The 12329-nt window shown below is 58.1% G+C and overlaps 1 protein-coding gene across 1 annotated transcript; it reads right to left on the reverse strand.

The window, feature by feature from the left end:
* Positions 1-767: 767 nt before the first annotated feature.
* Positions 768-3321, reverse strand: NPTX1 (neuronal pentraxin 1). The gene is made up of 5 exons (XM_041485673.1): positions 2890-3321; positions 2507-2714; positions 1806-2050; positions 1539-1718; positions 768-1442 (listed from the first exon to the last, which is right to left on the reverse strand). Exons 1-5 carry the CDS (start codon positions 3319-3321, stop codon positions 1221-1223), a joined length of 1287 nt encoding a protein of 428 aa, XP_041341607.1. The 3' UTR covers positions 768-1220.
* Between the last annotated feature and the right edge of the window lie 9008 nt (positions 3322-12329).

Raw genomic sequence — 12329 nt, forward strand, 5'->3', positions numbered from 1 at the left:
CTGCGCCGGCCCCGCGGAGCAGCCGAGGCGGGGCGGGCTCCGTGCTCCGGGCCCCCAGCCCCGGCCGGGGGAGCTCCCGGCCCCGCGGGGACCCCTCCGCTCCGCCCGTCTCTTTGCCGCATCTTTGGAGTTGGTCGTGAGGCTCTGGAGCCCCGGGTGAATTCTCTGCCTCATCCTCCGCTGCCGCCCAGGGCTGCCCTGGGGGGCAGGAGGGGGCTGGGGAGTGATTTCTGCAATCTGTAGTACAAACCAGGAGTTTAGAAAAGGAAACCATACAAAATGCATCTGTTATCCCAAAATACGCTTCTTTATCTCTTTTTATCCTGCAGAATCTCAAAGCACTTTTTTTTTTTTTTTTCTCTCAGGGAGCACTGATAATTCTATATATTTTTTTATCTTCATAAAAATACCCTTTTTTATTGGTAATAAACTTCCCCTTACAGTAAGAGAAACAAGAGTGTATTATCAAAAGCAGAAAGGCTTCAGACCTGTCAGTGGGAGCTGGACCGGAGGGGACGGTAAAGGCTATTTGTCACCAGCTACGGCGCGTAGGAGCCTCGGGGGGCTGCAGGCGGCGGGGCCGGGGGTACCTGAGTGCGGCAGGTCGGGGAGCGGGGCCGGGGGGTCCCGCCGGGGGTCCCGCCCCGGTGCCCGCCGCAGCCCGGGGCTATGGCTGTGGTGCTCGGGGGCAGCGCCGGCCGGGGAGGGGCGCGGGGCTCCCCGGGGCAGGGGGGCGGCTCCTCCCGGGGCTGGCAGCGGAGGGGTCGCCCCTCCTCGGAGTCCCAGCCGCTGTCGCAACCCCGGAATGGAGCGCAGCTGGGGTGGGGGGGATGTTGCAACTCTCCCCCAGCTTTGGGGGCAGCACCCTGCCGGGGGTCAGGCTGCACAGAGAGGAGCCCCCGGGGGCTCTGGGCCGGGCCCCGCAGCCTTTTCAGGCGCCGGTGCCCGAGGGAAGCGGCGGCGAAGCGGGGGCCGGGCCGGGGGGCGGCGGGGGGGCGCAGCCGCGCCAGGCCAAGGCACGCAGGCGTTGAAGGACGTTGGCAAGACAGAAACCGGAGGGTCGTGGGGCTCCGGGGGCGGGCGCCCCGCTGCCGGGGCATCCCTGCTCCCGGGACGAGTCGGGTGGCTTCGTTCTCGGTTGTTTTTGCGCAAAAGAAGGAGGAAAAAAATAAATAAAGAAAAGAACCCGCTGAGGAGGTTTCTCTCGCTTGTCCGTGGCCCTAGTTGAGCTGGCGACAGGCCTCGAAAGTCCACTTGGTGGCCCCGCCGTAGATGTCGATGTTGGCCTCGGCCCAGGCGATGACATTGCCCGCGAGTGCCTTGGAGCTGCAGGTGGCCAGGCCGTACACCTCCCCCGGGCTCAGCTTGCGGTCCCACACGTTGAAGTGGGCCAGCTCCCCCACGAAGGCCTGCGTGGCGTCGAAGCCGCCGCCCAGCGTGTCCTGCGGAGGAGCCGCGGTCAGCGGGGCACCGGGGGCTCCGCTGTCCCCTCGGGGGCAAGGCCGAGCGGGGACCCCGCGGCTGCCCCCGGCCCTTACCTGCTCCTGGCCCAGCACCAGGACGCCCTGGGGTTTGATGGGGTGGTAGGGGGCCAGGTTCTCGCCGTTGCCCGTCTGCGTGCCGTCCTGGTAGGCTTCCCACACGCCGTCCCGCGTGGTCCAGGTGACACAGATGTGGTGCCACTTGCCGTCGTTGATGGCGAAGGGCAGCTTGGCCACCTGTGAGCAGCGGGTCAGGGTGGTGCACACGGGGGTCCCCCACGCTGCCCCCCAGCCCAGCACCCTCCCCACGGCCCGGGGCCGTACCTTGTCGTTGATGAGGATCTCCATGGGGTTGTTGCCCCACTCGATGAGCACCAGCTCGTTGGCCTGCCCGGGCACGGCGTAGGAGAAGGGGGTGCCCATGCCGGGGGAGGCGCTGGATTTGATCCACATGCAGATGCTGAAGGCGTACATCTCGGGCAGGCTCTTCTTCACCTTGGCGTACATGTAGTTGGTGCGCAGGGGGAAGGTGAGCTGGAACCTGTCCGGGGGCCGGTTGTCCTTCTGGCCTGTGGGAGCGCGGGGGCGGTGGGCTCCTGCCGGGCCCCCTTTCTGCCCCTTTGGGGGTTCCCCCCCTCCCCACCCCGTTATGTAACGGGCCTTGAGATGGCAGCGAGGAGCAAATCCCTCCGGCGCCGCGCGGCTCCCTAATCCCCGGGGCGGGCAGCTCCCGGAGCATCCCCGGTGCGGAGCCCGCGGGCACCGACCGCCTCAGGAACCACCGAGCGAGGGTTTGGGTAGGGAGAGACCTCAACGATCAGCCAGTCCCGACCCCTGCCACGGGGAAAGCCAGGCTGGGGGAGAGGGACTGCTCCCGGGAGGGCAACGGGACGGGATCGGCAGATCCGCCCGCGGGAGCGGCTCCGCATCGTGCGGCAGCGCCCGGTGCCCAGCGGCGGGGGAGCTCCGGGAGCCGGCCCGGGGGTCCCGCGGGCGGGCTGGCGGGGGTGGGCAGCGCCCGGTACCTTTCTCCAGGTCGCTGATGCGCTGGTGCAGAGAGGTGAGGGTGCTCTCGATCTTGCCGCGCTCCTCGGACTCGTTGCGGGGGCTGAGCTTGCCCTCCTCCAGGCTGTTCACCCGCGACAGCACCTGCTTCTCCAGGTCATCGATCTTGTTCTGCAGGATGTCCTTCAGGTTGTTGGTCTGGCTGGAGGAGTTCATCCTGCTGAACTGCTGCAAGGGGCGAGCAGAGGAACGGGCTGTTACCCGCGGGAGGCGGCTCCCGGTGCCCGGCTCCGCGGGCTGCCCGGTGCCCGGCTCCGCGCTTCCCGTGCCGGGGTGCGCGGGTGCCCGGCTTCCCGTGTCTCCCGGTGCCCGGCTGTGCGGCTCCCCGGCTCTCCTCGCGTACCTCCAGATTCTCCAGCCGGGTTTTCAGGGACTGCAGCGTCTGCCCCAGCTGGCTGAGGGTCTCGGCGGCGGCCGGCCGCGACAGGTCGCCCATGGTGTTCTTGGAAAAGCCCTTCCTGCCCTTTCCCTCGCCGGGCAGCTCCAGCACGCTCTGGCTCTCGCAGCGGCCCAGCTTGGCCGTGAGCTCGCGGATCGTCTCCTTCTGGTTCATGATGGTCTCCTTCTGCTGCAGCACGGTCTCCCGCAGCTGCAGCACGGTGCCCTTCAGCTCCTCGGCAGAGCCGGTGCCCAGCGCCGAGGCGGCGCACACGTCCCCGTCCAGCGGCACCGAGGTGCAGATGAAGCGCGTCTGCCCCAGGCCCTGGCCGAGCGCCGGCCCCAGCAGCAGCAGCAGCGGCAGGAGGCGGCGGCTGCCGGGCGGCCCCGCGGCCATGGCTCCGCTCGGCTCCGCTCGCTCCGGGCCGGCTCCGGCTCCGCTGCGGCGCCGCCGCTTTTATCGCGGCCGGGCGGGGCGGCGCGGGGCGTCACGGAGCGCGGAATCCCGGCCCGCGGCGGGGGGGCCCCGCGTGGGAGCGCGGCGTGAGCGAGTGCGAGAGCGTGCGGTGGTGATTCTGTGAGCGTGAGAGTGCGTCCGTGTGTCCGACAGCGTCTGTCCGTCTGTCCGCCTGTGTCCGTGGGCGGGCGGGAGCGCGCGTGGGCGGCGCGTGGGCAGGGGAGACTGAGCAGGGAGGGGCTGCTGGGATGTGCGGGTGTGTGTGCGGGGGATGAGTGTGCGGGGTGTGCATGTGTGTGTGTCCGTGTGTGTGCATGTGTGTCCGTGTGTGTGCGTGTGTGTGCATGTGTGTGCATGCGCGTGTGTGTGTCCGTGTGTGTCCGCGTGTGTGTGCGTGTGTGTGCTGGCTGTGAGGGGTGTCCGTCTGTTTCCGTGTGTGTGTGCATGTGTGTCCGTGTGTGTATCCATGTGTGTGTCCATGTGTGTGTGCATGTGTGTGCGTGTGTGTATCCGTGTGTGTGTCCGTGTGTGTCCGTGTGTGTCCATGTGTGTATCCGTGTGTGTGTCCATGTGTATGTGCATGTGTGTGCGTGTGTGTGTCCGTGTGTGTGTGCATGTGTGTCCGTGCGTGTATCCGTGTGTGTATCCGTGTGTGTATCCGTGCGTGTATCCGCGTGTCCGTGTGTGTGCAGGCTGTGCGAGCTGTGCGTGTACACGCGGCTGTGTGCGGGCTCTGCGCCTACCGATGTGTGCGGGGTGTGTGCGGTGTCCGGAGCAGGGCCGTGGGTGCCCCGTGGGTGCTCCCTGCGTGTCCCCTGCGTGTCCGTGCCGGGCTCCTGGGGCTGCGGCCGCGGGTGCCCGGGTGCGGTGCAGGAGCAGCGGCCGGGGCAGCCCCGTGGGTCGGTGCAAGGTGGAGCGGGGGAAGCCCCGGGGATCCGCGGGGAGAACAAGGATGAACTGTGGGGCTGCCGGCCCCGGGGGGTGCACAGATGGGCCCCAACTACTCTGTGTCCCGGGGCAGCTGCTCCTGCTGGTGACGGTGCTCAGCCCCACTCTGGGTGCAGGGGAGCAGTTTTTTTGCTGCTTTATTAATCAGCGAAAGAACCTTGCAGGTAATGTCTGGATCTGTCCTTGGTGAATAGCTCGTGGCTGTTGGAGCTGTCACTTTTCTCATCTTCAGCACTTCAGCCGAGGCCGATTCTCATTCAGCCAGCAGTGTCCCCTGCCCTTGTTCCCCACATCCTTGGCCAGGACACCTGAGCACAAACGGAGCTGTCCCAGCTCCCTGAGCCTCTCCTGCCTGTTGGCTTTATTCTTGTCCTCTCCTGTTGTGGTAGGAAACTCCTGGCCTGGAGAGCAGCCTGCAGGGGTAGTGGGGGACTGTGGCCCCCTCAGCTCAGCTCAGCTCAGCTCGGCACTGCAGCAGCACATATGGCTGGAGTATTTGCATAATGCCAAGTTATCCTGCGAAATATGAAGCAATTAATTTTGATTGGTGAAGTGGGTCAATAAAATACAAAGACTTTCAGTCCACGGATCTGCAGAAGATAAAACACGAGGGCTCCATGGTCCTTTCCCCTTTGATCTGCCTGGAGCAGGCCTGAGGAGCCCTGGCTGGGGCTGGAGCTCCCTGAGCTGCTCTCATGGTACCTGTGACTGGTTTGATGCCTCTCCTGGAGCAGGTCTTTATCCAGCCCCGGGAGGTTTGTGGCACACTGACGTGGCAGGGAGTGTTTCCTCCTCAAAGGCAGATAGCTGCCCTTGGGAGCCTCTTTCCCTGTCCAGCCCTGCTGTGCTACAGTAAAAGCAGCGTTTCATGGCCAAACCCAGGGGCCTGGGGCTCTCAGCAGGAGCAGGATGGCAGCCTGGCAAACCTCAGATGCTCTGCTGCCCATTTATGCCAGCCTGGGGTACCCAGGGCAGTGCTGACCAAAGTGGCTGAGAGCTCAGGAGTTGTACCAGGGTGCTCAGCACCTCTGGGGCACCTTTGTGGGCATCCTGTAGTGCTTTCATCAGCATCCATCCAACCTGTCCTAGTGCTCATAAACCTGGGTGTCCTTTGGAGCCTTCCTGAGGCTCCTGGGTCTCACTGCTGGTCCTGCCTGTGCAGCTCAGAGCCACCTGTGGTGCTGCTCGCCTGCAGAGCTGCTCACACCGCTGGCACTGCTCCCCTCTGGGGTGTTGTGCGCATGAAATTTGGGGGGAAAATCTGCATTTCCAGCAGGCTCTTCCTTCTGGCTCTATCACCCTGGTTACTGTCCCTGCTGCTGGCTCTGTGCTGAGCAGTGTTCCAGTGCAGCAGCAGCAGGGAGGGAGGGAGGGAGGGAGGGGGATAAGGAGGGGACAGACCCCATGGGGTTTGCTGGGCAGAGCACTCTCCCTTCTGTGCTGGTTGGGTTTGGGGTTTTTTGGCAAAAGGAAAAGCTGACAAGACTGCAGGTCTAATCCTGCCACAGGCAGGAACACAACCCAAAAATAATGTTACTGCAGGCAATAGAATGACACCAGTGTAAACCAGTGTGAGAGGCAGCAGAGCCGGGTCCCACTCCTGCTCACATCTGCACAGCCCTGGCAGAGCTGAGCGTGTCACTGAACCAATTTCCCTCACAATCTTTTGTCATCCGTAGCACATTATGCGGAGATGAGACCAAGGTGACAAATGCAATAAAATAAACACTCGGATGCTATGGTGATGGAGACCAGGAAATGCCTGGATGGGAAAAGACAACAAAGCCGTGCTACAAGAGATAAGCAAAATAACCCCCGTGGCTCCTAATGCAAAGAAAGAACCGGAAAACATGATCAGGATTTCAGCTTTCCCAGAATCACTGAATCATGCAGTAGGATCTGTTATTGCTTCTGTGGATTTAGGAGCTGTGTGGCTGTAATGGAGTAATGGAGCCCCTGTTTTTAACTCTTCTCTTGCCTCTTCCCAGGCGCTCGGCAGCAGCTGATTTGTGGCTCTGTGGCTGAAAAGAGCTGAGCACAGCTCCCAAGGACCCTCGCAGATGATTTAGCCCTGAACAGGAGCCAGCAGGCACATTTGTACTGTGATGGACGAGGATGGTTTTGGACAGCCCAGGGTGCTCCCAGCACCGTGGCCTCACCGTGCAGGGGTGAGGGGTGTCAGTCTCTGCTCCACACTAACCTCTGTGTTAGAGGAATCAGCAATGCAGAGAGGACAGCTTTTTAAAGTGGACAAATCTCTCTAATCCCAGGAGCTGGAGCCCCAGGGAGCAGGCAGTGGAAGCTTTCCCTCCTGCTTGTGCAGCCTGCTGTACATAAACCATCTCCTGTGGGGTGATGCTGATTCCGCAGTTAAGTCTCCTCTGCGGAGTGAGAGCGATGAGATCCATTATGGGATGGAGGCGGCTTGAGATGGGAAACAGCAATGGCCACACTTCCAGGAGCTCAGCTCCCTTTGTCTGGCCATGGAGCTGCTGCTTGTGCCCCTGTTGTCACTGAGGGACCGTCCCCTGCAGCCCCACACCCCATCTCCAGCAGGCTCAAAGCAGGACAGGGCAGACACGGCCACATTGTTTCAGCTTTTTTTTTTTTTTTTTTTTTTTTTTTTTTTTAATTTTTTATAGAAATATTGTTTATTGTTTTTAATAGAAAAATTGTTTTTGGGGAAACTGCAGCAAGGACAGGGTCTCTGGTTACAGCACCACTCCCTGTGCAGAACCCAGATGTGGGGGGGCAAGATCACCTCCAAAGCCTTTTCCTGCTGCAGCTGAACCAGGGAAGCAGCCCCCAGCTTTTCCATGGCTCTGTTGAGAATGCTGTATATGCAAAATGGGGTTTTTTGTGCCTTCTAAAGGGTGCAGTGTCACTAGAGCAGCTCAAGCACGGGCACAGCCACTGCACACACCGTGTGTGAGATGGAGTATTCATTCCCTTCTGTGACAGACACACTCTGGACAGGAGTTGGGAATTTTGCTGCATTTTGCTGCAGTCTTTCTTTGCAGATCTCTCCCTCTGTTTCTCTCCCTCTCTCTCTCTCTCTCTCCCTCTCTCGCACATTCACTCTCTTCCCTTTTTCCCTTCCCTTGCTTTCATTGCTCCCATCTCACCAGCCAGTCTCTTCCTAAATTGCCTGACATTTACACTCAGTGAGGCTCGGGAGTGTGGTCTCTGTACCAGTAGGTCTCTGTGATGCTACAGGGACACAGATCCTTTCATTGCAAATAATTAATTTAGCTCTATATTGCATAACATCCTAAAAAGCTTTCTAGGGCAGTCTCATGCTAGCTGGATGCACAGTTCCTATCAATATTACATTACATTTGGGTACAACAGTTATGAAGTTTCATTAAAAATTTAATTTGTGGTTTAAAACTGCAGCATCCCCTTAAAAGTGTGGCAGAGAAGCCATTCTGGGTGCTGGAGCTGGCAGTAGCCAAAATTGCAGGGAGAGCTGCAGAGGGGCCTGGGGTGGGTGTGATGTTTCCTGCGCAGGAACACAGGGCTGGAGCAGGGGGAGCTGGGCAGGGTCCCGCTGGGTTCCTGCCCCCTGCGGTGCTTTTTTGAGCAGGGATTGAAGCTTTAAGCCGTGCCTGAGCCTGCCCGGAGCGGCCTGAGCCCATCCTCGCTGTGCCCACCTGGGGTGGCTTTTGGGCGAGGAGGGCGATGCCCGCGGGGCAGGGAAGGAGCGGGGTGGGTGCCCGGGAGCCCCGGGGAGCAGGACGCTGCTGTGCCCGTGGCACACATCCCTGGCACCCCTCTCCGCCGGGAACGGAGCTTCCCCGGGCGGCGGCGGAGCGGGGCCGTGCCGAGTTTGGGCAATAATGAGATTTGCGGTGACGCCTCGGCAGCGGAGCTGAATGGAGGCAGCTCCCCGCAGCCCGCATCCGCCTCGGAATTGATTTGAGCAGGAATTCCCCCCTGTCTGCACACACGCACGTCAGAAGAGCCGCCAGCTTTTCCTCCCAGCCCATCGCTCAGGTGGTTTTTCAGCGCTGTCTGGGCTTCCCTGCAGTGAGAGGAGCGAGGTGTCTGCTCTGGGATGGATGCCAACCCAGTGCTCCCAGTGCTCCCAGTGCTGCCCGGCTCTGGGACCGGCCCTGCTGGCCCCAGGGCAGCTCTGGGGTGTCCCAGAGCTCGGCTCTCCGCAGCACCCACAGTGACAAACGGTGCCTCCCTCCGTGGGTTACAAACCTTGTCATTTCTCCCCCTGCCCAGCAAACGAGAGGAAATTTGCGGCCAGGGTGGGGGCTCTCAGAAGTCAGCATGGTTCTGGTGTTTGCTGTAGGGCTGTAGAGATCACTTCCCCTCCCCCAGTGAGGATAATAATGGGGAGTGGGTTCCTAAATCCCTTAAGCTTCTTTGATAGCTTCAATATTTATCTGTAATCCTTCTGGTGCTTCTGAACAGACACAGCTCTGTGTCCCTGTTGCTCTGAAGCTTCTTCCCACCTTGCAGTGTTCCCTTTTCGTGGGAGAAGAGGCAGGGCAGGATGAGAAGGAAACATCAAAAGCCGGTGACACTGCTGTGCCCTAGTTTTTTCCATGATTATTTATTATTTTGCAGTCTCTTGCTCCCTTTCTCCCACACCCTCTGTTGTGTTCTGTTACTGTGCTGTGCCGGGGTGATCCAGGCTGCACACCGGCTGCCCCCAGAGCTCTGTCCCCAGCTGAGGGGGAGAGAAAATAGAGCAAAAGGCTGGTGGGGCAGGACAAGGGCAGGGAGAAATCCCTCAGCAATCACCACCATGGGCAAGCAGGCTGGACTTGGGGAATCAGTTTGTTACCAATCAAATCAGAGTAGGATAATGAGTAATAAAAGCTAAATATTTAAACAGCTTCCCCTCGCCCTTCTCTTCTCCCCAGGATCATCTTCACTCCTGGAGCCTCTCCCTCCTCCCCTGCAGTGACACAGAGGGGTGAGGAGCAGGGCTGTGGTCAGCTCATGCCATGATGGCTCTGCTGCTCCTTCCTCCTCGTGCTTTGCAGCCTGAGCTCCCCCATGGGGCACAAATGCCACCCTGGCACGCCCCTCCTGCATTAACCTGGTCACACAAACCCCAAACACATCTGTGGAGACTGGGAATGCTTCCGTGGCCAGCTTTGGGATGGATGGAGGGATAGATGGATAGATGGATGGATGGATGGATGATGGAGATGGATGGATGGATGGATGAATGGATGGATGGATGATCGATGGATGGATGGATGATGGAGAGGGATGGATGGATGCATGGATGGATGGGTGGATTGATGGATGGAAGGATGATGGAGATGGATGGATGGATGGATGAATGGATGGATGGATGATCGATGGATGGATGGATGATGGAGAGGGATGGATGGATGCATGGATGGATGGGTGGATTGATGGATGGAAGGATGATGGAGATGGATGGATGGATGGATGAATGGATGGATGGATGATCGATGGATGGATGGATGATGGAGAGGGATGGATGGATGCATGGATGGATGGGTGGATTGATGGATGGAAGGATGATGGAGATGGATGGATGGATGGATGAATGGATGGATGGATGATCGATGGATGGATGGATGATGGAGAGGGATGGATGGATGCATGGATGGATGGGTGGATTGATGGATGGAAGGATGATGGAGATGGATGGATGGATGGATGAATGGATGGATGGATGATCGATGGATGGATGGATGATGGAGAGGGATGGATGGATGCATGGATGGATGGGTGGATTGATGGATGGAAGGATGATGGAGATGGATGGATGGATGGATGAATGGATGGATGGATGATCGATGGATGGATGGATGATGGAGAGGGATGGATGGATGCATGGATGGATGGGTGGATTGATGGATGGAAGGATGATGGAGATGGATGGATGGATGGATGAATGGATGGATGGATGATCGATGGATGGATGGATGATGGAGAGGGATGGATGGATGCATGGATGGATGGGTGGATTGATGGATGGAAGGATGATGGAGATGGATGGATGGATGGATGAATGGATGGATGGATGATCGATGGATGGATGGATGATGGAGAGGGATGGATGGATGCATGGATGGATGGGTGGATTGATGGATGGAAGGATGATGGAGATGGATGGATGGATGGATGAATGGATGGATGGATGATCGATGGATGGATGGATGATGGAGAGGGATGGATGGATGCATGGATGGATGGGTGGATTGATGGATGGAAGGATGATGGAGATGGATGGATGGATGGATGAATGGATGGATGGATGATCGATGGATGGATGGATGATGGAGAGGGATGGATGGATGCATGGATGGATGGGTGGATTGATGGATGGAAGGATGATGGAGATGGATGGATGGATGGATGAATGGATGGATGGATGATCGATGGATGGATGGATGATGGAGAGGGATGGATGGATGCATGGATGGATGGGTGGATTGATGGATGGAAGGATGATGGAGATGGATGGATGGATGGATGAATGGATGGATGGATGATCGATGGATGGATGGATGATGGAGAGGGATGGATGGATGCATGGATGGATGGGTGGATTGATGGATGGAAGGATGATGGAGATGGATGGATGGATGGATGAATGGATGGATGGATGATCGATGGATGGATGGATGATGGAGAGGGATGGATGGATGCATGGATGGATGGGTGGATTGATGGATGGAAGGATGATGGAGATGGATGGATGGATGGATGAATGGATGGATGGATGATCGATGGATGGATGGATGATGGAGAGGGATGGATGGATGCATGGATGGATGGGTGGATTGATGGATGGAAGGATGATGGAGATGGATGGATGGATGGATGAATGGATGGATGGATGATCGATGGATGGATGGATGATGGAGAGGGATGGATGGATGCATGGATGGATGGGTGGATTGATGGATGGAAGGATGATGGAGATGGATGGATGGATGGATGAATGGATGGATGGATGATCGATGGATGGATGGATGATGGAGAGGGATGGATGGATGCATGGATGGATGGGTGGATTGATGGATGGAAGGATGATGGAGATGGATGGATGGATGGATGAATGGATGGATGGATGATCGATGGATGGATGGATGATGGAGAGGGATGGATGGATGCATGGATGGATGGGTGGATTGATGGATGGAAGGATGATGGAGATGGATGGATGGATGGATGAATGGATGGATGGATGATCGATGGATGGATGGATGATGGAGAGGGATGGATGGATGCATGGATGGATGGGTGGATTGATGGATGGAAGGATGATGGAGATGGATGGATGGATGGATGAATGGATGGATGGATGATCGATGGATGGATGGATGATGGAGAGGGATGGATGGATGCATGGATGGATGGGTGGATTGATGGATGGAAGGATGATGGAGATGGATGGATGGATGGATGAATGGATGGATGGATGATCGATGGATGGATGGATGATGGAGAGGGATGGATGGATGCATGGATGGATGGGTGGATTGATGGATGGAAGGATGATGGAGATGGATGGATGGATGGATGAATGGATGGATGGATGATCGATGGATGGATGGATGATGGAGAGGGATGGATGGATGCATGGATGGATGGGTGGATTGATGGATGGAAGGATGATGGAGATGGATGGATGGATGGATGAATGGATGGATGGATGATCGATGGATGGATGGATGATGGAGAGGGATGGATGGATGCATGGATGGATGGGTGGATTGATGGATGGAAGGATGATGGAGATGGATGGATGGATGGATGAATGGATGGATGGATGATCGATGGATGGATGGATGATGGAGAGGGATGGATGGATGCATGGATGGATGGATGGATCTGTGACAGGACAAGCCTGGAAGGAGTTCAAGGTGCAGATGGGGCACCTGGATCCCAGCCAGAGCTGGGCAGGTGGGAGTGCAAGCAAGGGGAGAGGGACAGGGATCAGGGAGCTGAGCTGGATCTGCTCCAGGGATGTTTGGAGGAGCAGAGCTGCTCAG

Source organism: Pyrgilauda ruficollis, unplaced genomic scaffold (genome assembly GCF_017590135.1).
Source record: "Pyrgilauda ruficollis isolate IOZ18807 unplaced genomic scaffold, ASM1759013v1 scaffold72, whole genome shotgun sequence".
Taxonomy (NCBI): domain Eukaryota; kingdom Metazoa; phylum Chordata; class Aves; order Passeriformes; family Passeridae; genus Pyrgilauda; species Pyrgilauda ruficollis.

Coding starts and splice junctions, on each gene's coding strand:
- NPTX1 (XM_041485673.1), bottom strand. CDS start 3,321: ATGGCCGCGGGGCCGCCCGGCAGCCGCCGCCTCCTGCCGCTGCTGCTG. Junction 2,715..2,889: donor CCCGGCTGGAGAATCTGGAG/GTACGCGAGGAG, acceptor CGCCCCTTGCAG/CAGTTCAGCAGGATGAACTC. Junction 1,719..1,805: donor AGATCCTCATCAACGACAAG/GTACGGCCCCGG, acceptor CGCTGCTCACAG/GTGGCCAAGCTGCCCTTCGC.